Genomic DNA, 27,141 nt, shown 5'->3' with positions numbered 1-27,141 from the left:
AATAATTAGCTGTTACAGCGATGGGACATGGTGCCGGGAGAAGTGGGTGACAATCCTCTTATGGCTCTAAGACAAAACCGGTTTATTAGAGAGAACGGAACACCAAGTGAAACACAAAATAAAAGGACAGGTGGGGTCAAAAGCAAAAGGGAGAAACAAGAACTAACTACAAAATCATCAAAAGATAACAACTAGGGAAATAGAGCAAGAGAGGGAGCTACAGAGTTACAGCCTTTGTGCCACACCGCTCAGCCCCTTGGGCTGTGGTCTGGGGAGCAGGGGAAACACACAAGGCTCTAGTACAGAGACAGGATGGAACAGGATGGCCAGCAACAACCTGCTGGCCAAGTGGGGAAGTGACATGCAGGGCAGGGACTGCCCTGCATTCTCAGAAAAAGGGTAAAAAAAATGTACTGTTGCTTGTCACTGGGGCTGTTCCTTTGTAATTTTACCCTTTAATGTTCTGAAATGGACTCTGAGGAGCATCCCAATGGTACAAACAGCATTAATGTACCATCAATGTAATAATGTACCAACAACAAACCTTTTAAGGTACAGAAATGGACTATGAGTAATATTTCTGTACCATAAAAGGTAACAATTACCTACAGCTAAGGGTACAATTGGCTGACCCTTGATAGTACAGCCCCAATGAAAAGCAAAGTTACAAATGTTTGAGCTTTTTTCTGAGAGTGGGGGCACAAGCCTTTTGAGGTGCAGGGGCCTTGGGCACCCAGAAACAGTGTAGGATCTAAGACAGCCTCTGGGTCTTATTAAATAACCGGCACTGCCATAGCTGTGGGACGGCCACGGACTGCAGTAACAAAGTGGGGGACATCGCTCGGGGCCCTAAGGTCGTGACCCTAATCCACTCATTAGTCTGGTGGGAAACCCTAGTCGTAATCCACTCATGTCTGTAACTGTCCAGTGGTGTAGCTCCCTCAGAATCACGCGGGTTGTTATAATCACCAGGACGTTCTGAGTTATATTAGTAATTATTTAAGCCCAAACCTACCTTACAGCCGACTCTTAATCACCACTAAGCTCAGACTTCGCTAACCACATTTGCAATTTTCATACAATGAAATAAATAAGAACATTTTAAAGTACATGCAAACATTTTATTAACACACTAACATAGTCATTGTAATTATATATATTATCATATTAACTTATATTGCAATATAATATTAATATTGCAATTTAGTATTAATATTAATATAAAACTTAATATTACACACGAATATAAAACTATTATTTTACTGTTATTATTAATAATAATAATAAGAAGAAGAAGAAGAAGAAGAAGAAGAGGAAACTATTGTATTAAACTATTAAAAGATTCAAGTGAAACCGCAGAAAGATTAACGCGGAAAAAAGTAACACAAGCATACGTTCAAATGTCATCGAAATACCATAAACATACAAACTTTCTCCAGTATTTAATACAAAACCTGCCATAGCGATTGTGTAGCAGCAGCCATGCGGGTTGTTTTCCACACACTTACGTCAGAAAGGAAACGAATAAAGCGAAAGGTTTCTGACGCTAAAACCTCATTTTCACAGCTCCCTGTAAACAAGGTTGCAAGTTAACTTCTGTATGAAGATTGTTACATTTTCATACAAATTTGTCTTAATCTCTGCGTCTTGATGAGCTCCGCACTAACAATCACTGGGCCTATTGCCAAAACACAATGATTTGGTTTATTTTTTTGTCATTAATTTCTGATCTGAAATGCATGTCAGGTAAGAAACACGAATACATTTATGCTTGTTGATAACAGGGAGAAAATCTGAGTTTGAGTTCGACGATCGTTTTATATATTTCCTAAGTAAACTTTAGCAAAGCAATGGTTACATGTTGATATGGACGGTTTTAGGGGGCGGGGGGTTCGGGGCCGATGTGGTCCCTGCGAATGTTGAAACAAAACCTACGTACATAAAGCAAACTACTGATTTTTTTGAAAGATAATGGATCATACTGAACAAGAATCATTATATAATTAGAAACGATAATTCGCAGATGACGTTTCTTCGCATAAGGGGGGTAATTTACTGAAATATCTTCACTTGTCTGTACTCAGGTGATGCTGCGGCCGCTGAGATCTTCTCAGTTCGGCAGGAGCCGGAGGTGATCGAAGTAGCGCCGGGCGGTAACGTTACCATGAAATGTCATTATCTGGGTGACTTCGCTGCAGGGGGAGAAGTTCGGGTGCAATGGAAGAGCAATATATCCTCGATTACCACAGATCGTGTAAACGTAACCGGAATCCAGAACGGATCCTTCTGTCTAAACTTAACGTCCGTACGAAGGAATCAGAGCGGTACGTACGTTTGTGAGGTGATTCTAATAATTCCCGGATTATTACGTAAGGAAGGAAACGGCACTGTCCTTATTGTAACAGGTAAGATGAATTCGCAATACATTTAAAATGTAAAAATAAAATGCTTTATTGTCATTGTAAGTACAATGAGATTTAGTTTGGAAGGCGCCAGCAGGTACATAATAAAACTTACATCAGATATATTGCTACCGTTAGCCTATCCATGCTGAAATTTTATCGACCACAAAAAGCACATTTTTTGTATCTTAAAAACGTTACAATAGAGAAATGTCGGTTCATCTCAATCACGTCTGCTTTTTGTATCAGACTCAGCTGCCGGCAGTGATACCCGAAAGGACATCTCCTTCGTCGCTTTGTGGACGGCGCTGTCGATGGCGGCGTTAACTGTGGGAACTGCCTTCCTAATTCACTGCAAGTACAAAAGTATGTTCAATTAAAAGGGGAAATGTGTTTTAAGCAATTAAAACAATACGTTAAAAACCTTTCATAAGATTTGCCTTTTACTAAAACAGCTATAAAATATGAAAGCGTAAAATATGCTTTGTCTGATTAGGTCATTGTTGCCGTGAAAGATTTTCTGAATAAGCTTTAAACAAATAAGGCTTAACTTTAGCCCAACTAATAAAATATGAACACTAGATTTACGTTTAAGAAAAAAAAATGAGTACACAATTAATTATTGCCGCTCTCCTGTATATTGTAAACTAAAAGCCCCAAATAATTTTCAGGAACTAAACCGGCCTCCAGGACCGGCGAAAACGATTCTCAGGTACGTTCCATGCGCTCGGGGATTCAGACCCGTAAAGCATAACTGCCATTTGATGGAAAGGCAAAGGTTTTTAACAATGACGGCAGTAGTAACTTCGCTGTGCTGCCGCTGCCCGCAGGTATCCGATGCTCTGCAGCCCGAGGTCCAGTACGCGACGCTGAATGTCAGATTAAAATCCCCGAGTCCAGACAGCCGCAGCGGCCAGGGACAGGTGACCCCTCCCGCTCCTTTGGGCGCCTTTACGTTTCATTTCCGTTTGATATGTTCATCAAATAACAATAAAAATAGCCGGAAGATTGAAAAGAGTGAAATGAACAAAAAACACGATGTCTTTAAAGATATATCATTTAAATTGAAATGAAAGCAGTGCATTCTGAAAGCGTTATGTGTAAATTATTGTAGTTAATGGGACTGTAAATAAAAACATGTAATATAACGGTTACAAGTTCATTAATACCAACTATAACTCCCACATTTAGACTAAATCACTCTGTATGTGAGCGTGTTTCCATCCTTAATCTCGGATTTACATGTCAATTAAAAATAAACAAGTACACTGAATTTCCAGAATCTTGGAATCGAAATGAAACCCGAGTCCCCGAGAAGCCCGAGAAATGAGGGATCCGCTGATACTGTTGTGTATTCCACAATTCACCGACCTACACCAACTTAAATAAATGATGCCCGATTTGTAAAGATTTCATTAAAGACGCACGCAAGTCTTCCTCATTGTCTTCGATTTTGCTTTATTTCTAATTGCATAAAAGTATGAATTGATGTGACAAAAAAAAATTGCTGTACGCTGTGGATGCTGATTTGAGATGGAGTTTTCATATCGAGTCGAGTTACGCGTTTTCTTAAAGCAGCATCTCCCTTCTCGTGTCATCATTTGCCCGATGCTTCTAATTGAAGGTGATTTTATGAATTTACGTTGGTATGATTTTGAGAATTATTATTTCTTGAATAACACAATGACAGGCCTACGTGTGACGTAATAGTTACATGGCGTACAATATTCTTATAAAAGTTCTTGTTTTTATCGAAAATCTGCTTCATTGAAAGTCAAGCAACAACGTACAATATATGAGCCCTCTGTAGATAATTTAAAAAATATTTTGTCAGTTGTCTTGCCTCAGTAAGTGGAGGTGTGTGCGTGCGTATGTGTGTGTACTTGTGTGTGTGAGTCTGTGTACTTGTGTGTGTGTCTGTGTGTGTGTGCGTGTACTTGTGTGTGTGAGTCTGTGTGTGTGCGTGTGTGTATGTGTGTGTGTGTGTGTTTACAGAAGGGGTTTAGGTTCCTGGTAGGTGGGAGTGTGAGAGTGCGCGGAGGTCCCGGCCAGCAGCGCACTAACCGCTTATGAATGCTCCACTCCACGTGTTGCACTTCAAAGGAGCCACGTGGGCACAGTCTGCCTGTTCACACTCTGCCTGTTCACATGATTAAACACGGTCTGGTTGGCGCACAGGCAGGTGCCCAAATATCAGCCAAAAGCCGCTCACCTTACGAGCTTTTAAATTGTTCTTCATATTCACAGTAGTTTAAGTACTCAAGTGTAACTATGAAGAACATAAACCCATGATTTATATATAGGCAGGCAGTGTCTGAAGCATCTGACCTGGTCACTTTATAGCGGGGGTCTTATTCACAGGGGGGCAGTGTGTGTTCAGGTTTTTGGGAAAACCTCAATGGCGATTCCAGACCATTTCACCTGGGAGCAGACTGGGGCCAGTTGTTCTGTTGGGGGGGGGAGATGCATGTGACCTTAATGTCCTTCAGGTATGGCATACACCACATTGCAAGCATTAATAAGCAAAAGACAATTATGAAAACCTATGTTATTCATGCAATGCTTTGCATTTTACAGTTTTTACGAATATGTAACTAACTCCGATTTCTTGTTCAGAATGTCTTACTTCCAGAAGCTTGATTATTTTTTCTGTCATTAACTTTGCTTTTCACCAAACGAAGCAACTCGACCCCCCACTGCACCCTTTAGGAAAACGTGCTCACGTCTGTTTCGCCGGTTCCCATCCACAAAGTTTTAGCCCATATATATAAATGTAAATAATAACAACATATTTCTTTCAGACCCACGTAGCATATGTACTTAGGGGGGTCATGGGGGGCCATGCATGTTGTCATGGGGGCACTGCTCCGCACGACCCCCCTCTAGAACCACCCCAGGATTAGGTCAGCTGCTCAAGCCCTGGTGTGAGACCTCCTCACCCAATCAGTCCTCTAATTAGGGAGTTGCTCTGAAAACCCACATCTCTGGAAAAGTTTGGCCAGCCTGCTTTGCACTTCTGCTTATCTGAGCAAACAGGCAGCGACTTTCTCTGGTTCTTACGTCACCTTCCTAACTTCCAGCAGGTGGCAGTAAATGGCTCAGATCCATCCACACTTCATCCATCCATTTTCCAAACCGCTTATCCTACTGGGTCGCGGGGGGTCCGGAGCCTATCCCGGAAGCAATGGGCACGAGGCAGGGAACAACCCAGGATGGGGGGCCAGCCCATCGCAGGGCACACTCACGCATCAGTCACTCACACATGCACACCTATGGGCAATTTAGCAACTCCAATTAGCCTCAGCATGTTTTTGGACTGTGGGGGGGAAACCGGAGTACCCGGAGGAAACCCCACGACGACATGGGGAGAACATGCAAACTCCACACACATGTGACCCAGGCGGAGACTCGAACCCGGGTCCCAGAGGTGTGAGGCAACAGCGCTAACCACTGCACCACCATGTCGCCCCCTCCATCCACACTTCACTTATTTAATTCAATTTAAACTTTATTTGCCAGTTACACAAGTGCAGAAATACAACCAAGCCGACATTGGATTTCCTCAGTCAAGGTTTCAAAACATCAAACAAAACTAAGACGCATAAGAACCATTTTAATCAAAATTTCTACATATATTTAAGAGTACAGAAAATTAAAAGACAAATATAGCTCTGACCTATAAACTGATTTAGTAGCCGTGGGAGCCATTTATAACTTTGGGGTGTAGTATGTATTTTGGCCACTGGGGGGTGTATTGCACAGGGTTGTTTGATCACGTGAGGACAGGTAAGTATGAATGGGTGTTTTCCGCTTGAATGGGGTGGATGGTGGAGGGAACACGGTTCTTAGCGTAGCAGCTGCAGGCAGCATGGTACAAACAGCGCGCCACCAGCACGGTATACAGCGGGAGTGTTGTATGTTAAAGATAAAAGTCCTTTTTATGTGAATAAATGGAAACATCACCCAACTGCAGAAACTGCAGAGTTGGACATTGGTCATTAAAAGCTACGCGTTGAGGAAAGTTGGCCATCCACTCTGAGCCTCTACAGCAGGGGTCACCAACCTTTGTGAAACTGAGAGCTACTTCATAATTACTGAGCCATACGAAGGGCTATCAGTTTGATACACTCTTCCTAAATAACAAATTTGCTCAGTTTACCTTTAGTCATATCTTTTTTTTTTTTTTAGATATTTTCATTTTCAAATCTACATAAATGCAAAGTGATTAAAGAAGAATAGCAACAGACGCTGCTCACCGGTGAGTTGTGCTATTTTTAGAACATGTTGGTGACCCCTGCTCTACAGTAACAATATTTTCAATATTCACTGTCATTGTCTTGACTGTCCAAGGACCGTGCCAGGCAGTGAAGCTTGCAGCAGGGGGCTGGCAGTGAAGCTTGCAGTGGGGGGGCTGGCAGTGAAGCTTGCAGCGGGGGGGCTGGCAGTGAAGCTTGATGTGTTGGCAGTGAAACTCCCCATGGGGTGGGGGCTGGTGGTGAAAGTTGCCTAGGGCTCCACATGGGCTTCCACACTGCCAAGGACACGGATTGATTTTTCTAGTCACTCCCTCTCCCTTAACCATTAAGTCAGCCTGGATCCTACCCCAGGAAGCCTATAAAAGCTCCAGTCCATCACAGGGGACACACTGAGAAATGTAGAAACACCAGCTCACCCAAACACATGTAACTGGTTTAGAGGAGGAACACAGGAAGATCAGACAGGCTGCACATGGACACCTGGGTATGGCAATCAGTCCTCCATGCCACGCTGCCTCATGGTAAAATCTTGTAAGTTTCCCAGCAGACCACAATGTAGAGAAGTACTCTGGCCACTATGGACTGATAAAACACCAGTGTGCTGCAAACATCAAAAGAGCTGAACCTCTTCAGAAAGCAGAGTCTGCTCCAGCCTTTCTTGCATGGCACTGCTGTGCTGCCCACCCAGCCCAGTCGGCTGTGCCAGCCAACCCCCCCCATAGTTGTAGTCCTGCACCACCTCCGCTTCCTCCCCCCGGATCTTGCCTGATCTCAGGGGCTCCCTCTCACGCTGGAGGTCCACCACCAGCTCCTTTGTCTTGCTGATGTTGACCTCCACTACACTTCTGTAGACTGACTCCATGTTGCTGCCCCCTACAAGGGCAAAAACAGGAAGAGTCACAGGACGGTTGCTCACCACCACCCCTGCACAAAGTTCTGGAGCCTCACCAACTGTCATCTGTGGGTCAGGTAGTGGTGAGATTCATGAAGCTATGGGGGCATTAAGAGGTTTTGAAAGCACTAGAGCGGTTGAAGAACACAGTCCTGTGGTTTCATCTCTGTCCATTTGGGGGAGGCTTAGTGGAGCATGTGGACCAGAGCATCTTCTATATCTTATGCGACAGAACTAAGCTGGACAAGCTAACAAATCTGAGAACTCGTGAAGATGCAGAATTTCGGTATAAATATCCTCCAAGTTTTGTGACCATCAGGCCTACAGCTCAAAATTTTGCACCCCTTGACAAAATGTCATCTTGTCGCCCCCCCCCCCCCCCCCCCCCCAAAAAAAAAATAAAATCGTATAATTTAACTTAGTGGCAGCTGTGAAGTGCCCCCCCCCGAATCTCCTGGGTATTCATGTCCCTGCAACTTACCCCTGGTGACTGTTAACATGAATGGTATATACTAGCTGGTATATTCTGACACGCTTGCGAGATTTGCACGTGTTTGTTTCAGTTTTGAGTCCCTTTTTGTTCCTTAAGCATGGAGCAGATTCCTTATTAAACTGAATTATAGCTCATGCATGAAAAAGGACGTTTAGCCAGTAGAATATGTTTATATTTACAGTATCGTTTGCCTGAATCGTTTCTAAGCAATAAATGCAAAGGGCCAGCAATACATCCTTCCAGGTCCTTTATTTGCCTTTTGTACATTAGCACACACAAATTCATAATCGCGCAATCCGCTCAGTAACGGGACTCTCGTGCTTCTACCGCATAGCGTGCCGGTGAGAATATTGTGTGTATGTATGTGTGTATTTCAAGGGCTTAGAGGGGGCGTTATGAGAAATGTCTAGACCTAGGGGGGCACGAGACGAGGTGGCGGTTGCTTGGGGACGCCAATCCACCCGAACCCAGGAAGTAAGACGCAAATATTGTGTGGGTTTTCCATTCCGGGCTGCGCTGAGGTGTGCAGCGCACTGACTGTGTGTTGTATGGGCCCTGGGAACCATCGAAGCCGTGTGGTTTACCGTGAGTCACACTCACTATAAATTGCTATGCATTCAAGCACATCTCCAAATATGTACTGTTTGTTTTATGTATTACTATACAACACATATAACAAGGTTTTACAACAACGATCTACACATGCAGATGGTAAAAGTTACTTTGCAAACCAAAAACAAACGTAATGTATATTTATTGAATTGATTTGTCCTCATGATGTTCTTCATTCTATAAACAAGTTGTACCTAAAATGGGACCTGGGGCCGATAGTAACCAGAGATAAATTTTACCCGTTCAGAAAATGGCGGCGGTGACAGTTCCCACGAGTGCAGGGGCATAGTTATAGAAATATTGGTCCCCCTGACAAAATGCGTTCTTTCCTGTTGTGGCTTAACTACCTACACCTGGTCCTCGTTTAGTCTTACCTCTTGTTCCTGCCCTCTTGTTAATCGCTCCCCAGCTTGTTTTTGTAGCTGTTGTACTTGCGTGCCAGTCCTCAGTTGTCCCGGTTCTGCCATTGTTACCTGTCCAACGCTCCTCTCCCGTGATTCCCTATAATAAAGTCCCCTACGAAGGGGTTTGCATCGCAGCCTGCAGTTGAAAAGAGATGATAATTTTCTAAAATAATTTCCGCTAATTTCCTTAATTTTATTTTCATAAATCCAGTTATGTGTGGATGTTTTTAAAACCCCTTTACGATCTTGTTGCTCTTACGAGTGGATATTGGGTCATGGCTATAGGGTAGTGGGTTCGATTCCCGGCTTCGCTGTGTTTGCGCGCGATCTCCGTGTACGGATTTCAATCCAAGGTGGGGCGTGTCTAAGTCGCTTTTGGTATAAGACTAATAAATAAATTAAAATGTTTAAGTATAGGCCTATAGACTATGTTTACACCAGGCACTTACCTTCGTTCCTGTAAAATAACTGAATTTTCAATCTGAAATTATAGTCTTTATTAACGAATATTAAATACATTGAAAATATATGAACACCGTAACGTTACCACCCCCTTTCAAAAAATATTTAAGTGTGTACTGTCCTTCCCTAGTGGCCGATCGACCTGTACTGATTGTACATTTTCTCGGAACTGAATACTTTTCTTATGAGTCTCGTGTTTGTGAAATGAAATATTAATGCATTTTTTAAAACTACCGTCTTAAAACTACCATTCTTCCAGATTTTTCTTTCAAATGACCTGAAACATATTGATTTGTACCCGCTGTTCCTTCCAGATGTTATTACTTGTATTTTCAATAAGTGGCTGCATACTTCTTTGTAGTCGTTTATTACTGATTGAGAAACAATGCTTTAACCAGTTTCTGCAGCGGCGATGCGGAAAAAGGTTGTCAGACGGAATTAAAGCGAAGCGTCTTTGACGCTCCCACCCGCATTTTCACAAGCCGCCTGCAACCATGCTGCACGTTAATTGCTATAAGAACATAATTTAGAAATATTTACACCCTTTGAATTAATAGATGTATTTTAATGAATAGCGCGAGTGAAGCGATGTTTTGCGTTACGTTTTTGTTAATAGGCCTAATTTCGGACCGGATTCACACGCCAGGTAAGAAACGTGTATAAATTTATATTTGTCGACAGCAGAAATGCGTTGCGTTATAACTAAATTGAATTTTATGGCGACGGTCGCTGCGCGAGAGTCAGTTTAGGCCCCATGCGAGGGCGATTTTCAAATAATTTTAATCGTGTTTTTATTTAACATAAGCATTAAGATAAATTAATGATTAAATAGTTATTAAATTTGCTTGTAGTAGGGGCGGAGTCTGGCATGTGTGGGGCAGTGCCCGCCCCCCCAGTCTATGCCAGTGGGGCAAGGAGACGACTTCTCCTGTGTTTGATAAATTGCGTTTTACATGTTTTACTTCGTAGGCTAACAGATATTATGCACGGATGTCGCAGTTGTTTGGGATTGTTTGAGATTCAGTGTATCGATGCTGTGTGAGGATATAACGACTCAGTGCTTCCCCATAAGTCAGGGCCCCTTTAACAGCACATGTAAGGTTCTAATAAGGAAGATCCGGGTTTTATTAAGTCAGTAAATTATTGGGCGATAAGGACTTACAATAATATTAGGAGAGATTTTGCGTAATAGATGCAGTTATTGATAAAAGCTCATTAAGAGTGTAAGTTTTACAGTGAGAGCTAGACGAGAAAAAAAAAGGTCGGGAATTATTCTGGGGACCAGGAGGGGTGGGGGGGGGGGTCCCTTCAGTATATGTTGCCCGTCGCGAACGACCGGTCGAGCATGTGGTATGTGTGAGTTATCATATGAGATCAGCAATATGCTTTTGTTGCCCCCCACCCCCCCCAAGTGTAAACATAAAACTCCACCTATGGTCACAATTAATCATATAGAACCGTCATTATATAATTAGAAACAATAATTCGCAGATGACGTTCTTCGCATAAGGGGGGTAATTTACTGAAATATCTTCACTTGTCTGTACTCAGGTGATGCTGCGGGCCGCTGAGATCTTCTCAGTTCGGCAGGAGCCGGAGGTGATCGAAGTGGCGCCGGGCGGTAACGTTACCATGAAATGTCATTATCTGGGTAACTTCCCTGCAGGGGGAGAAGTTCGGGTGCAATGGAAGAGCAATATATCCTCGATTACCACAGATCGTGTAAACGTAACCGGAATCCAGAACGGATCCTTCTGTCTAAACTTAACGTCGGTACGAAGGAATCAGAGCGGTACGTACGTTTGTGAGGTGATTCTAATAGTTCCCGGATTATTACGTAAGGAAGGAAACGGCACTGTCCTTATTTGTAACAGGTAAGATGAATTCGCACGGGGAATACTTTCTGTAGGCTATCTGTGTAAATGCTAAAACTGCGTTATAAACGTTAAAATGTAAAAATAAAATGCTTTATTGTCATTGTAAGTACAATGAGATTTAGTTTGGAAGGCGCCATCAGGTACATAATAAAACTTGCATCAGATATATTGCTACCGTTAGCCAATCCGTGCTGACATTTTATCGACCACAAAAAGCGCAATTTTGTATCTTGAAAACGTTACAATAGAGAAATGTCGGTTCATCTCAATCACGTCTGCTTTTTGTATCAGACTCAGCTGCCGGCAGTGATACCCGAAAGGACATCTCCTTCGTCGCTTTGTGGACGGCGCTGTCGATGGCGGCGTTAACTGTGGGAACTGCCTTCCTAATTCGCTGCAAGTACAAAAGTATGTTCAATTAAAAGGGGAAATGTGTTTTTAAACAATTAAAGCAATATGTTAAAAAACTTTAATAAAGACTGGCCTTTTACTAAAACAGCTATAAAATATGAAATCGTAAATATGCATCGTCTGATTAGGTCATTGTTGCCGTGAAAGATTTTCTGAATAAGCTTTAAACAAATAAGGCTTAACTTTAGTCCAACTAATGAAATATGAACACTAGATTTACGTTTAAGAAAAATAACGAGTACACAATTAATTATTACCACTCTCCTGTATATTGTAAACTAAAAGCCCCAAATAATTTTCAGGAACTAAACCAGCCTCCAGGACCGGCGAAAACGATTCTCAGGTACGTTCCATGCGCTCGGGGATTCAGACCCGTAAAGCATAACTGCCATTTGATGGAAAGGCAAAGGTTTTTAACAATGACGGCAGTAGTAACTTCGCTGTGCTGCCGCTGCTGCAGGTATCCGATGCTCTGCAGCCCGAGGTCCAGTATGCGACGTTGAACGTCAGATTAAAATCCCCGCGTCCAGACAGCCGCAGCGGCCAGGGGACAGGTGACCCCTCCCGCTCCTTTGGGCGCCTTTACGGGTCATTTCGGTTTTATATGTTCATCACGTTACAGACTTGGAACGATTAAATGATTTTTTTTTTTTTTTTTGAATATTACATCTTCGTTTAGCGTAAGCGTATAATTTTAATAAGCCTTTCAATCCTCAACAAGACCAAAGAAAACGCTATATTAACTGGTCGGAAACTATTAAACTCTTTTGTTTTTCTTTCTCTTTTAAGATTTCTAACGTGAGCAGAGCTGCTGAAACCACTGATGTCCTGTTACTCTACTATTCGATGATCCAGACAATCCGGTGAAGTTTTCCTGAAACAAAATCTTTGATTTCTAATTTTCGTTATGTGTTACGTTAACGGTAGCCTGTGGTTTAACATACATCATATAATGAATATTCTTACCAATAAGTTCAATAGTATTATTAATACAATAGTAATACAATATTAATATCGCTTATGTCATTTCCCTGCCTACATTTAATTTCTGTATTTTTCCGTAAGTTTCTCGAAGCCATTTAATTTTCCCGGGAAATGATGTAACTTACTTGGTTTGTGATTTAATTTTGTAATTTAATTTCAATTTGGTACGATGAGAGAATATTATATCATGCAAAATATACTGTTTGTCATGCAAAATGTTTGTTCGTTGCATCATATTCATCCAGTTCCATGTGTCTGATGGTCTTAATACGGAGGATACGGAGTTTTATCTTTTTAACTAAATGGCATAATGTTATGCACTGACACGTGGAGCATCTTAAAAATAATGTATGTTTTTATCATTGATATGTTACATTTAATTATTGCATGCATCATATATAAAGTATGTCATACACCCTGGTATTAACAATGGGTATTGTTTTCTTCGCCCTTCAGCTTAAAACAGAGGAGGAGAGAAAGCAAAGCGTGGGGACAGGTGTTTGTGCCGATATGCTTGTTTTCATGTGTTGAGGGAAGTGGTGAGGAGAGGGAAGGTAGATGGTCCATATCTGTGGTCGAGCCCCGGCAGCGAAACGCGAACCGCAGTGAGCTCTGCGCCCGGGGCGCGCCGTGGGCTCAGCGCGCTGACCATGCATGCCTTGCACTTCAAAGTGCTCCGGGGAGCCGTGTGGGCTACGCTCACATTAACGTAACAGTCAGTTATTCAAACTGTATTGTTATTAAAATGCAAATGAATAGAATATAAATCGTGTGCCTGACGTAAATGTATTTCATTAATTACGCGCATAGGTTTCATTTTTACAGTGGAATGTACAACCTGAGTTTGTATCTGTTACTGTTCCGCGAAGAGCAGTGGCGTGTTTGAATGGGAAATGACAGCGGGAGGCGGCAGCCGCATTAACAGGCGTGTCCTCAGGCGCCAATTCAAATCACACGAGGAGAGCAAGACCAGAAAGTACAGCCATCGATAGACTTTGAAATAATTTATTAGGAATTTTAATGAGTTTGGAACACAGCAAGGAGCGGGACAGAAATACAGTGTTATAGTGTTACAGTCTTTGCAAAGAACTCATGTATCGTGGACCCCCCCCGTCCCCAAACAGTTGTCCTTCCCCAGAGCGTAGGGTCAGACTCACACCCCCAAAAAGCAGGAGCGCCGTACCGCCCGCTTCCACGCTCGCACTCACGTGCGTGGAAGAAGCATTAAGAAAGCAAATGATTCTTGTTCAGGTTCCAGGTGTCCTCAGCGTCAACATCCTGTCATAATAATCATTACAAAAATAAACAAAAATCCATTAAAGATTTGTCAAGCAGTAGTTCCACCCCCCCACTCCTGTCACACTGGCGGTAAGGGGGCGTGTCAGGCTCGCCTTAAATGTACTCGGAATCTTAATGATTACGGAATGTGGAGCGATGGATGTGTCGAGACCCACGGCAGCAGCAGCTGCTCCCCCCGCCCTCCGATTTCCTTTTACACGGAAGTCCTTACGTTTGTCCTTCATATTTATTAAATTTACCAATCATTATTAACAAGAATTCATAGTGGATGAAACAAAAGTGATATAGGATGTAGCTACAAACTGAAGCAATCGCCACATTAAAAGCCCAGACTTCCCCAGAATCTACCAATAATCTGCAAAACACCTACAGCACACAGGACTTTGGGTCCACCTCTCTTCCGTTGTTTTGCATATGAAAGGATCCGCCTTCAAAGCCAAAGGGTGCCACATATCTTCTCCTCCCCATAATCCCCGGTCTGCTCAGCCTGCAGGCTGCTTCTGCGTTTGTCCACGTCAGGACTGAGGAGACCTAAGCTTGAATTGTGCAAATCAGTACCAAACATAGCTGGGGATCTCCAGCAGGATCTGAAAGGAAAAGACCACTCACCCCTCACCCCCCAACACTCTGACCACAAAAGGGCGTCATGTAATGTTGCTTACAAACTGTTTGTGCTCAACCGTGGGCAAAGCAGCTGACACTGTGGAACGTGGTGAGAACTAGCTGAGCTAACGAGAGCTGAACCTCGGCTAGCTGTGGTAGCGAGAGCTGAACCTCGGCTAGTTTGCTCTGGTGGAAAGCAGGAGATATCAGCAAGATGGAAATGGGAGTTTTATGAAAGTTTCTTTAGAAATGTCCCGTCAGGAGGACAGAGAGGCTCCTGCTTCAGGCCTCCCTTCTCCTGGGGGACATGCTGACCTTGACCACTTCAGGTTTTCATCCACAACTATACAATCATCTCCAGGTCACAGAAAAGGTACCCCCCCCCCCCACTCCCAGCCTGCCTTGCCGTCCCCCCACAAAAGTAAAATTCGAAGGACAAAGCTATATTTACAATATTTTACAAGCAGAGGAAAACATTGTTTAAAACCAAATACATAAAATATGTTCTTGATTATCTTCACCACTGTGATCATTATAACAAATGTTGTTCTTTTGCTTTAAAACTAACCAAAATATACATTCTTGTTTATCCTTTTCGCACACCTTTTTGTAAAAAAGATTTCGATTAGATCATTTCAACTTGTTAAAATCCATTAAGAACCTAAGAGAGAGGCGTCAAACCTCCACACAAGCAGAATCAGTACCCCCCAACAAGTACCATTCACCTAGAGAACAGTTATTCTTATGCTAATTCAGGCTAATTTTGGTTCACTCTCCCTCTGTATCATTACAGTGATGGTTTCAGGCTCTGACAAAACGTTCAGTTAACCAATATTAGATGGTCAAATAACAATAAATTAAAATGCCATAAAGAATAGGCAAAGAAACATTAACACCTTTTCTAATTTTTTGTACATTTTGTTCTTTAACGTTTTCTTTTAAGATGCTATGCAGTTAATTAAAAAAATATCAGTTATGCTGAATCTATTAAACCTATAAAAAGGGGACTCTACTGGAGCGTAATGACAGAAGGGAAAAATCAGACAGGAAGTCGGACAGGAAGTAGAGGGAACAGAACAGGAAGTGAACAGTCTTCAGTGTGTGGGAGGAGTTGGTGGCAGCGGCAGTTGCATGTTGTCCGGCCGGGGTAGCAGGATTGGGGGCCCGGCCCTCCTGCCTGCTCATCCAGTGCCCCCTCCTGATCACACAAAACATCAATCATGTTTTACCATCAAAGAACAGAATAGTGGTATTTCACTCACCCCATCCTGCCATCCACGAGAGACAAAAAACACGTATGATATACAGATGAGAGGTAGTTTTGGGATCAGAGTGCAGGGCCAGCCAGCGTCCTGCACCCCTGAGGCAGTGGGGCCCTTAATCAAGGGCCCAGGACTTACACAGAAACTCTGCCCAGCTATGGGATTCAAACCTACAACCTTCCAGTCACGGGCACAAACCCCTAATCCATGCTGCCCCCTTCAGATATTTCACAGAAATTACAGAAATGTAGAATTGTAGACGTTGCTGGCTTGCGTTACCAATGAGGAGGAGCAGCTCTTCACCTTTTCAGTGGTAGCCGTTTGTGAATGCTGTGGCGATCAGTGGCCCCTGGGGAGACAGCAGAAACAGGCGTCAGTAGGGGGCGCTCCAGGCCTGCAGGCGCACAGCCAGGGCCTGGGACCTGCTCGCCGCGCCAAAAGCCAAAGCATGCATCTCATAGCAGCCGGGACTCTGAAGAAGACAAGCGCTTAGATGCCTGATGGGTCACTGAGGATTAATTACTACAAATGGCTCTGCAACGCAAAATGCTCAAAAACAGTGGAGCTAAATAAATAATGAATCCATCCAGTCAGCGAACTGCTGGAGCACATTAGCATAGTATGTCGGAGGAGTGGTGGAGCTCTCTCACCCGAGGCTGTGGCCAAAGCCGGCGCTGGGTGCCGGGGCTGGCGGCGCTGATGTAACTGCTGACACCGGAGTCCTGATTGGCTGCGCCGTACAAGTCGGCCATAGGCCCCGGGCTGCTGGCACCCAGGAAGCCGGCTGAGCGAGATGGAGCAGAGCCTTATGGGAAGGAAGGAAGGGGAAAGGTGGGATTGCATGCATGTGCAGGTAGAGAGCTGATCGCCAAAGTGAGGCCTACATTGCACAGGGCATGGTCTAGTGCGCACAGGTCAAGGCTGCAGTGTAAAGAATGAGGCCTAAAGTGTGAGGTATACAGTGCACAGAGTGAGGCCTACAATACACACAGCAAAGCCTACATTGCACAGGGCAGGGCCTAAACTCCAAAGAGTGAGACCTAAATTGCACAGAGCGAGACCTACACTGCGCAGAGATAGGCCTATACTGCATAGAGCATGCCCTAGATCACAGATCAAGGCCTACAGTGCACAGAATGAGGCCTACAGTGTGAGGTGAACAGTGTACAGAGTGAGGCCTACATTGCACAGAGCAAAGCCTGCACTGCAGAGAGCGAGACCTAAACTGCACAGAGCGCGACGTAAACTGCACAATGCAAGACTTAAACTTCAGAGAGTGAGACCTAAGCTGCACAGAGCGAGGCCTACACTGCACAGGATGAAGCCTACTCTGCACAGGACCAGGCCTAAACTCCACAGAATGAGACCTAAACTGCACAGAGCGAAGCCCCACACTGCACAGAGGAAGGCCTACATTGCACAGAGTGAGGATTAAACTGTACAGAGCTGGTCCTACACTGCACAGAGCATGAGAGCAAGCTTTACACCAGGGGTGGGGAACCTGTTCCATGGATTGCCAGGGTGGGTGTGGGTTTTTTGGGATGACCTTTCAATCAGCCAATAATAAGTCAGTGGTTCAGGCCTGGGGAGTGTGTTTATGGGAATTTTTGACCATTCTTCCAGGAAGCATTTCGGACGTCAGGCACTGATGTTGGACGAGAAGGCCTGGCTCGCAGTCTGCGCTCTAATCCATCCCAAAGATGTTCCATTGGGTTGAGGTCAGGGCTCTGTGCAGGCCAGTCAAGTTCCTCCACACCAGACTTGCTCATCCATGTCCTTATGGACCTTGCTTTGTGCACTTGTGTGCAGTCATGTTGGAACAGAAAGGGGCCAAGGGACCAAGGCCAACCCCTGAAAAACAATCTCACACCATAACCCCCCTCCACCAAACTTTACACTTAGCACAATGCAGTCAGGCAAGTACCGTTCTCCTGGCAACAGCCAAACCCAGACTCATCTGTCAGATTGCCAGACAGAGAAGCGTGATTCGTCACTCCAGAGAACATGTCTCCACTGCTCTGGAGTCCAGTGGCAGTGTGCTTTATACCACTGCATCCGATGTGTTGCATTGCACTTGGTGATGTAAGGCTTGGATACAGCTGTTTGGCCATGGAAACCCATTCCATGAAGTTCTCTACGCACTATTCTTCAGTTAATCTGAAGGCCACACGAAGTTTGGAGGTCTGTACCTACTGACTCTGCAGACAGTTGGTGACTTCTGCACACTGTGCACCTCAGCATGCGTTGTCCCCAGTCTGTAATTTTACGTGACCTGTCACTTCGTGGCTGAGTTGCTGTTGTTCCCAGTTGCTTCCACTTTGTTATAATACCACTAACTGTTGACTGTGGAGTATTTAGTAGTGAGGAAATTTCACTTATGGACTTATTGCACAGGTGGCATCCAATCACAGTACCACGCTTGAATTCACTGGGCTCCTGAGAGCGACCCATTCTTTAGGTGTAGAAGCAGTCTGCATGCCTAGGTGCTTGATTTTATACACCTGTGGCTGTGGAAGTAATTGGAACACCAGAGCTCAATGATTTGGAGGGGTGTCCCAATACTTTTGGCAATATAGTGTATTGTCGCTACCCCAGTGAGACCTTCTGCAGGCCAAACCCTTTCCTGTCCTCCCTCTCATCCATCGTCCTGCTCTTGACCTCTCAATGTTTCCTGTCTGCGTTTTCAGACGGACCTCCCTGACGCCTGGACGTTCTGCCCCTGTTCTCCCGACGATGACTCTGCCCCTGTGCTTGTTTACCTCTGTCTCAAAATAAAGCTCAGCCTGACTGCTGGTGCTTTAGTAGTTACCCGCTATGGTGAAGTTAATTAGCAGCAAATTCTTTTGGGGCAGACAAGTATAACTAAGGCAGTAACTGGTCAAATATTACATGTTAAATTTTATTGTATTTGCGCATCTTTAATGTGCATTGAGAGCTTTCATTTGTGACTGTAAGCTGTGCAGAAAAGCAAGTGCTCTTTTTTATCTGTCTAAGACGAACAAAGCATTGCCAACGTGTACTTATGTTTACTGCAAAGTGAGGCAGAATCTATGATACAGTGTAAAATTTCGTTGTTTCTTTTCTAATTTTTAAGTAAAGACATATCTGTGAGATAGTAGTAAGTTTTTAGTTTTATTTTGCTGTTTAAGTCATATTTACCTACAGACTCTATTCACCACCACCCACCTCTCCTATCATTACACTCCCCGCCGGGTCAGAACACCTGAAGCCAGACTGTCACCGCAGTCGCTGCCGGTGTGTCGCACCTGGGACTGGACCTTCCTCACATCACCAACATACCAGAACACAGCGCAGAGTTGTCAGGATGGGAGGGTCCTGGGCCTGACCTGGCTTGCACCTCCCTCACCACTCCATGTCACATCACCAACATACCAGAACACAGCGCAGAGTGTCAGGATGGGAGGGTCCTGGGCCTGACCTGGCTTGCACATCCCTCACCACTCCACGTCACATACCCAACATACCAGAACACAGCACAGAGTGTCAGGATGGGAGGGTTCTGGGCCTGACCTGGCTTGCACATCCCTCACCACTCCATGTCACATCACCAACATACCAGAACACAGCGCAGAGTGTCAGGATGGGAGGGTTCTGGGCCTGACCTGGCTTGCACATCCCTCACCACTCCATGTCACATCACCAACATACCAGAACACAGCGCAGAGTGTCAGGATGGGAGGGTCCTGGGCCTGACCTGGCTTGCACCTCCCTCACCACTCCACATCACATCACCAACATACCAGAACACAGCGCAGTGTGTCAGGATGGGAGGGTCCTGGGCCTGACCTGGCTTGCACCTCCCTCACCACTCCACATCACATCACCAACATACCAGAACACAGCGCAGAGTGTCAGGATGGGAGGGTCCTGGGCCTGACCTGGCTTGCACCTCCCTCACCACTCCACATCACCAACATACCAGAACACAGCGCAGTGTCAGGATGGGAGGGTTCTGGGCCTGACCTGGCTTGCACCGGCTTGCACATCCCTCACCACTCCATGTCACATCACCAACATACCAGAACACAGCACAGAGTGTCACGACGGGAAGGTCTTGGGCCTGACATGTCCTGTCAATGGAGTTAATGAGTGGGAAGCAGCACACGGCCAGGGTTACAAAAATATATCATCATAAGCAGAGGCCCTATGCCTTCACTATATTTAGAAATGTGACCAATCATTTTATACTTAGATTGACTCCCCCTCTCTAGACTTTTTCTCAAGGTGTAACCAATGATGCATCTCAGTAGGGGTGAATAGTATCATATTGCATTAGTAGTTGCTTCATACGTATCTTATGTGTTGGATCGTTGGCAGTGCATGACATCGGCCACAGTCACGGAGATGCACATCTCCGCTACACAATGTACACATGGACACACTACTACCAGGTCATATGTATCACATTAAAATGCAGGATGCTAAGTGTCAGAAAAAACCGAACACTCTGGCCAGAATTTAGATACACTAGTTCACCTCATTTCATGTTTACATTACGGTTACATGTTTAGCAAAGTGGGGGCAGCCAGTGCCTGAAGCAAACAGGGGTTAGGGGCCGTCTTCTAGGGCCCAAGCGTGAAAACACTTTGTCAGCCACAGGATTTGAACCGGTAACTTTCTGACCACAAGCACAGTATCCTGACCTGCGGAGCCACACCCCCCCCCCACACACACACAAAAATAGACAAGCAAACCACCCTGGGTGCACCGCAGTGTTACCCAATGAGCCACTGCTCAGTCCTTACTGTACGACATTCAATGTCAGAAAACCAAACCGTAAAATAGTCAGAGTAATGAAGTGGAGCAGCAGTGCCCCCTACCTGTACCTCTAACCACAGCCGCTGCCGCCGCTGCTGCTGCCATTGGTCCATACGCTGTCAGAGGAATGGCTGTAAAGATAGGCGGGAAAAAGAGAGGAGCCAATGAGAATGGCAGAGAGCCTACGAAGTATACAATCAGGCGGTGAGCACAACTACGCTCTGGAAACACGGATCTGAAATACGCTCCGTGTGATTATCACTAGCGGCTAGAAATGTTTTTTTCCAAAAGGCCAGTATTATAATATATGCATGTTTTTAACTGAATTAGCAAATCAAATTGCAAACTGTTCAACATTATATTGCCCTAACTGAAAAGCAGCACACCATTTTGTGCTCTGAGGTGAGACATATTAGTTTGTACCCAGAATGTTTAAAATCCCGAGGTCAGAAGTGTTTGCTCTCCCTAGATGTGCCCCGCAAGGGATTGTGGGTATTGGAGCATAGAATAAAATCAGAGAACTTGACCTCGGTGTCCTCAGTGGTAGGTAAGGGCATGTTTGTATTTAAAGTAGCTTACAGAGTTAGGCAGAAACAATCTGTTGCAGGACACAAAATGGAGAAGGATAAGTAATTATGTTTGGTGCCACTGGGTGGCAGCATCACGCTAACTGCCAGGCTTAGCTGCCTGCGAATGGCAGCTCAGGTGACTGACCTGTGATCTCAGGAGGGTGGGGTGATGTCAGAAGTGGGGTCCTCTCTAAATGGAATTCTAGGACAGAAATATGACAGTTTCTACATTTACACACTGCAAGTGACAGACACAGTCAGACATATAAAACTCTGTTCCTTTTTCCTTGACGGCCGGGACCATGTGATGTGTGGAGTTTACACTGAGCAGCTGCGTACTGGGAGTGCTGGGGACTTACCAGGGAACTGGTAGGTGTATCCGGGGGTGATGCCAGCATAAGTGCGACTGGCATAAGTGGCAGCCTGGAACCCTGGGTAGCCTGTAAAGGCAGAGAAAGCCCAGCTTATATCACGGCTCAGTGACTCCCCATCACCCTTCAACAATTCACTCACAGAGAAATATTATTTTTATAACATTTCCACGACTGGATGGCACATAAGGAAACAGGTCATGATATCTACACCAAAATGAAGCACATGGGCGTAAAAAAGAGACGCCTGACCTTCACCACGGTGGTTACATGTAGTACAGGAGCCTGACCTTCACCTCGGTGGTTACATGTAGTACAGGAGCCTGACCTTCACCTCAGTGGTTACATGTAGTACAGGAGCCTGACCTTCACCTCGGTGGTTACATGTAGTACAGGAGCCTGACCTACACCTCGGTGGTTACATGTGGTACAGGAGCCTGACCTTCGCCTCCGTGGTTACATGTAGTACAGGAGCCTGACCTTCGCCTCCGTGGTTACATGTAGTACAGGAGCCTGACCTTCGCCTCCGTGGTTACACGTGGTACAGGAGCCTGACATTCACCTTGGTGGTTACACGTGGTACAGGAGCCTGACTTTCGCCTTGGTGGTTACACGAGGTACAGGAGGCTGACCTTCACCTCGGTGGTTACACCTGGTACAGGAGCCTGACCTTCGCCGCGGTGGTTACATGTAGTACAGGAGCCTGACCGTCACCTCGGTGGTTACATGTACTACAGGAGCCTGACCTTCGCCTCGGTGGTTACATGTAGTACAGGAGCCTGACCTTCACTACGGTGGTTACATGTGGTACAGGAGCCTGACCTTAGCCTCAGTGGTTACATGTGGTACAGGAGCCTGACCTTCACCTTGGTGGTTACACGTGGTACAGGAGGCTGACCTTCACCTTGGTGGTTACACGTGGTACAGGAGCCTGACTTTCGCCTTGGTGGTTACACGTGGTACAGGAGGCTGACCTTCACCTCGGTAGTTACACGTAGTACAGGAACCTGACCTTCGCCGTGATGGTTGCACGTGGGACAGGAGCCTGACCATCGCCGCGGTGGTTACACGTGGTACACGAGCCTGACCTTCACCTCGGTGGCTACACGTAGTACAGGAACCTGACCTTCGCTACGGTGGTTACATGTGGTACAGGAGGCTGACCATCGCCGCGGTGGCTACACGTAGTACAGGAACCTGACCTTCGCTACGGTGGTTACACGTGGTACAGGAGCCTGACCTTCACCTCGGTGGTTACACGTAGTACAGGAACCTGACCTTCGCCGCGGTGGTTACACGTGGTACAGGAGGCTGACCATCGGCGCGGTAGCTACACGTAGTACAGGAACCTGACCTTCGCTACGGTGGTTACACGTGGTACAGGAGCCTGACCTTCACCTCGCTGGTTACACGTAGTACAGGAACCTGACCTTCGCCGCGGTGGTTACACGTAGTACAGGAACCTGACATTCGCCGCGGTGGTCACACGTGGTACAGGAGCCTGACCTTCGCCGCGGTGGTTACACGTGGTACAGGAGCATGACCTTCACCTCGGTGGCTACACGTAGTACAGGAACCTGACCTTCGCTACGGTGGTTACATGTAGTACAGGAGCCTGACCTTCACTACGGTGGTTACATGTGGTACAGGAGCCTGACCTTCGCCTCGGTGGTTACACGTGGTACAGGAGCCTGACCTTCACCTCGGTTGTTACACATGGTACAGGAGCCTGACCTTCACCTTGGTGTTACACGTGGTACAGGAGCCTGACCTTCGCCGCGGTGGTTACACGTGGTACAGGAGTCTGAACTTCTCCTTGGTGTTACACGTGGTACAGGAGTCTGACCTTCGCCGCGGTGTTACACGTGGTACAGGAGCCTGACCTTCGGCGGTTACACGTGGTACAGGAGCCTGACCTTCGCCTCGGTGGTTACACGTGGTACAGGAGCCTGACCTTCGCCGCGGTGTTACACGTGGTACAGGAGTCTGAACTTCGCCGCGGTGGTTACACGTGGTACAGGAGCCTGACCTTCGCCGCGGTGGTTACACGTGGTGCAGGAGTCTGACCTTCGCCTCGGTGGTTACACGTGGTACAGGAGCCTGACCTTCACCTCGGTGGTTACACGTGGTACAGGAACCTGACCTTCGCCGCGGTGATTACATGTGGTACAGGAGCCTGACCTTCACCTCGGTGGTTACACGTGGTACAGGAACCTGACCTTCGCCGCGGTGTTACACGTGGTACAGGAGTCTGACCTTCGCCGCGGTGGTTACACGTGGTACAGGAGCCTGACCTTCGCCTCGGTGGTTACACATGGTACAGGAGCCTGACCTTCGCCGCGGTGGTTTCACGTGGTACAGGAGCCTGACCTTCGGCGCAGTGGTTACACGTGGTACAGGAGCCTGACCTTCGCCGCGGTGGTTACACGTGGTACAGGAGTCTGACCTTCGGCGCGGTGGTTACACGTGGTACAGGAGTCTGACCTTCACCTCGGTCGTTACACGTGGTACAGGAGTCTGACCTTCACCTCGGTGGTTACACGTGGTACAGGAGTCTGACCTTCGCCGCGGTGGTTACACGTGGTCAGGAGCCTGACCTTCGCCGCGGTGGTTACACGTGGTACAGGAGCCTGACCTTCGCCGCGGTGGTTACACGAGGTACAGGACGCTGACCTTCACCTCGGTGGTTACACGTGGTACAGGAGCCTGACCTTCTCCTCGGTGGTTACACGTGGTACAGGAGCCTGACCTTCTCCTCGGTGGTTACACGTGGTACAGGAGCCTGACCTTCACCTCGGTGGTTACACGTGGTGCAGGAGCCTGACCTTCGCCGCGGTGGTTACACGTGGTGCAGGAGCCTGACCTTCGCCGTGATGGTTGCATGTGGGACAGGAGCCTGACCATCGCCGCGGTGGTTACACGTGGTACACGAGCCTGACCTTCACCTCGGTGGCTACACGTAGTACAGGAACCTGACCTTCGCTACGGTGGTTACATGTGGTACAGGAGGCTGACCATCGCCGCGGTGGCTACACGTAGTACAGGAACCTGACCTTCGCTACGGTGGTTACACGTGGTACAGGAGCCTGACCTTCACCTCGGTGGTTACACGTAGTACAGGAACCTGACCTTCGCCGCGGTGGTTACACGTGGTACAGGAGGCTGACCATCGGCGCGGTAGCTACACGTAGTACAGGAACCTGACCTTCGCTACGGTGGTTACACGTGGTACAGGAGCCTGACCTTCACCTCGGCGGTTACACGTAGTACAGGAACCTGACCTTCGCCGCGGTGGTTACACGTAGTACAGGAACCTGACCTTCGCCGCGGTGGTCACACGTGGTACAGGAGCCTGACCTTCGCCGCGGTGGTTACACGTGGTACAGGAGCATGACCTTCACCTCCGTGGCTACACGTAGTACAGGAACCTGACCTTCGCTACGGTGGTTACATGTAGTACAGGAGCCTGACCTTCACTACGGTGGTTACATGTGGTACAGGAGCCTGACCTTCGCCTCGGTGGTTACACGTGGTAAAGGAGCCTGACCTTCACCTCGGTTGTTACACGTGGTACAGGAGCCTGACCTTCGCCGCGGTGGTTACACGTGGTACAGGAGCCTGACCTTCACCTTGGTGTTACACGTGGTACAGGAGCCTGACCTTCGCCGCGGTGGTTACACGTGGTACAGGAGTCTGAACTTCTCCTTGGTGTTACACGTGGTACAGGAGTCTGACCTTCGCCGCGGTGTTACACGTGGTACAGGAGCCTGACCTTCGCCGCGGTGTTACACATGGTACAGGAGTCTGAACTTCGCCGCGGTGGTTACACGTGGTACAGGAGCCTGACCTTCGCCGCGGTGGTTACACGTGGTGCAGGAGTCTGACCTTCGCCTCGGTGGTTACACGTGGTACAGGAGCCTGACCTTCACCTCGGTGGTTACACGTGGTACAGGAACCTGACCTTCGCCGCGGTGATTACATGTGGTACAGGAGCCTGACCTTCACCTCGGTGGTTACACGTGGTACAGGAACCTGACCTTCGCCGCGGTGTTACACGTGGTACAGGAGTCTGACCTTCGCCGCGGTGGTTACACGTGGTACAGGAGCCTGACCTTCGCCTCGGTGGTTACACGTGGTACAGGAGCCTGACCTTCGCCGCGGTGGTTACACGTGGTACAGGAGCCTGACCTTCGCCGCGGTGGTTACACGTGGTACAGGAGGCTGACCATCGCCGCGGTAGCTACACGTAGTACAGGAACCTGACCTTCGCTACGGTGGTTACACGTGGTACAGGAGCCTGACCTTCACCTCGGTGGTTACACGTAGTACAGGAACCTGACCTTCGCCGCGGTGGTTACACGTAGTACAGGAACCTGAACTTCGCCGCGGTGGTCACACGTGGTACAGGAGCCTGACCTTCGCCGCGGTGGTTACACGTGGTACAGGAGCATGACCTTCGCCTCGGTGGCTACACGTAGTACAGGAACCTGACCTTCGCCACGGTGGTTACATGTAGTACAGGAGCCTGACCTTCACTACGGTGGTTACACGTGGTACAGGAGCCTGACCTTCGGCGGTTACACGTGGTACAGGAGCCTGACCTTCGCCTCGGTGGTTACACGTGGTACAGGAGCCTGACCTTCGCCGCGGTGTTACACGTGGTACAGGAGTCTGAACTTCGCCGCGGTGGTTACACGTGGTACAGGAGCCTGACCTTCGCCGCGGTGGTTACACGTGGTGCAGGAGTCTGACCTTCGCCTCGGTGGTTACACGTGGTACAGGAGCCTGACCTTCACCTCGGTGGTTACACGTGGTACAGGAACCTGACCTTCGCCGCGGTGATTACATGTGGTACAGGAGCCTGACCTTCACCTCGGTGGTTACACGTGGTACAGGAACCTGACCTTCGCCGCGGTGTTACACGTGGTACAGGAGTCTGACCTTCGCCGCGGTGGTTACACGTGGTACAGGAACCTGAACTTCGCCGCGGTGGTCACACGTGGTACAGGAGCCTGACCTTCGCCGCGGTGGTTACACGTGGTACAGGAGCATGACCTTCGCCTCGGTGGCTACACGTAGTACAGGAACCTGACCTTCGCCACGGTGGTTACATGTAGTACAGGAGCCTGACCTTCACTACGGTGGTTACACGTGGTACAGGAGCCTGACCTTCGGCGGTTACACGTGGTACAGGAGCCTGACCTTCGCCTCGGTGGTTACACGTGGTACAGGAGCCTGACCTTCGCCGCGGTGTTACACGTGGTACAGGAGTCTGAACTTCGCCGCGGTGGTTACACGTGGTACAGGAGCCTGACCTTCGCCGCGGTGGTTACACGTGGTGCAGGAGTCTGACCTTCGCCTCGGTGGTTACACGTGGTACAGGAGCCTGACCTTCACCTCGGTGGTTACACGTGGTACAGGAACCTGACCTTCGCCGCGGTGATTACATGTGGTACAGGAGCCTG

At 47.2% G+C, this 27,141-nt stretch overlaps 2 protein-coding genes and 1 long non-coding RNA gene across 14 annotated transcripts in view; 1 reads left to right on the top strand and 2 right to left on the bottom strand.

Moving 5' to 3' along the window:
- The first annotated feature begins 1,563 nt into the window (after nucleotides 1-1,563).
- LOC125725274 (uncharacterized) lies at nucleotides 1,564-13,223 on the top strand. Of its 4 annotated transcripts, none has more exons than XM_049002077.1 (6): nucleotides 1,564-1,746; nucleotides 2,085-2,405; nucleotides 2,652-2,768; nucleotides 3,074-3,114; nucleotides 3,233-3,325; nucleotides 12,599-13,223. In XM_049002077.1, the coding sequence occupies exons 1-6, from the start codon at nucleotides 1,695-1,697 to the stop codon at nucleotides 12,674-12,676; spliced, it is 702 nt and encodes a 233-aa protein (XP_048858034.1). In that variant the 5' UTR covers nucleotides 1,564-1,694; the 3' UTR covers nucleotides 12,677-13,223. The 4 variants fall into 4 exon arrangements, with proteins under 4 accessions (XP_048858034.1, XP_048858023.1, XP_048858042.1 ...); XM_049002066.1 differs by lacking the exon at nucleotides 12,599-13,223 and adding an exon at nucleotides 3,683-3,841; XM_049002085.1 differs by lacking the exon at nucleotides 12,599-13,223 and having other exon boundaries at nucleotides 2,085-2,324; nucleotides 3,233-3,672.
- Nucleotides 13,224-14,194: 971 nt separating this feature from the next.
- The window catches only part of msi1b (musashi RNA binding protein 1b), a 39,566-nt gene continuing 26,619 nt past the window's right edge, over nucleotides 14,195-27,141 (bottom strand). For 2 of the 7 annotated variants that reach the window (XM_049002023.1, XM_049002025.1), the window contains exons 10-14: nucleotides 21,665-21,745; nucleotides 21,451-21,507; nucleotides 20,799-20,867; nucleotides 16,608-16,762; nucleotides 14,195-16,307 (exon numbers count right to left, since the gene is read on the bottom strand). In XM_049002023.1, coding sequence (XP_048857980.1) covers nucleotides 16,257-16,307; nucleotides 16,608-16,762; nucleotides 20,799-20,867; nucleotides 21,451-21,507; nucleotides 21,665-21,745 — 413 coding nt within the window. In that variant the 3' untranslated portion in view covers nucleotides 14,195-16,256. Of the gene's footprint in view, nucleotides 16,308-16,607; nucleotides 16,763-20,798; nucleotides 20,868-21,450; nucleotides 21,508-21,664; nucleotides 21,746-23,927; nucleotides 23,971-25,745; nucleotides 25,789-27,141 lie in introns of those variants that run through there. The other 5 variants (XR_007387380.1, XM_049002019.1, XM_049002012.1 and 2 more) reach the window with 5 other exon arrangements.
- LOC125725286 (uncharacterized) lies at nucleotides 18,400-20,401 on the bottom strand. 3 transcript variants are annotated; one of them, XR_007387414.1, is made up of 4 exons: nucleotides 19,963-20,401; nucleotides 19,776-19,867; nucleotides 19,489-19,683; nucleotides 18,400-19,396 (listed from the first exon to the last, which is right to left on the bottom strand). It is a non-coding gene; the product is annotated as an uncharacterized LOC125725286 (long non-coding RNA). The 3 variants fall into 3 exon arrangements; XR_007387411.1 differs by having other exon boundaries at nucleotides 19,581-19,683; XR_007387416.1 differs by lacking the exon at nucleotides 19,963-20,401 and having other exon boundaries at nucleotides 19,581-19,683; nucleotides 19,776-19,897.

The sequence above is a fragment of the Brienomyrus brachyistius genome, chromosome 2, assembly GCF_023856365.1.
Source record: "Brienomyrus brachyistius isolate T26 chromosome 2, BBRACH_0.4, whole genome shotgun sequence".
Classification (NCBI taxonomy): domain Eukaryota; kingdom Metazoa; phylum Chordata; class Actinopteri; order Osteoglossiformes; family Mormyridae; genus Brienomyrus; species Brienomyrus brachyistius.
This window is presented reverse-complemented; position numbering and strand designations above follow the sequence as displayed.

Bases quoted from the DNA above. Each gene is read 5' to 3' on its own strand.
- LOC125725274 (XM_049002056.1), top strand. From the start codon at position 1,695: ATGATTTGGTTTATTTTTTTGTCATTAATTTCTGATCTGAAATGCATG. The intron at 2,769-3,073 runs GTATGTTCAATT...AATAATTTTCAG, and splicing joins AATTCACTGCAAGTACAAAA to GAACTAAACCGGCCTCCAGG. The intron at 3,115-3,232 runs GTACGTTCCATG...CGCTGCCCGCAG, and splicing joins CCGGCGAAAACGATTCTCAG to GTATCCGATGCTCTGCAGCC.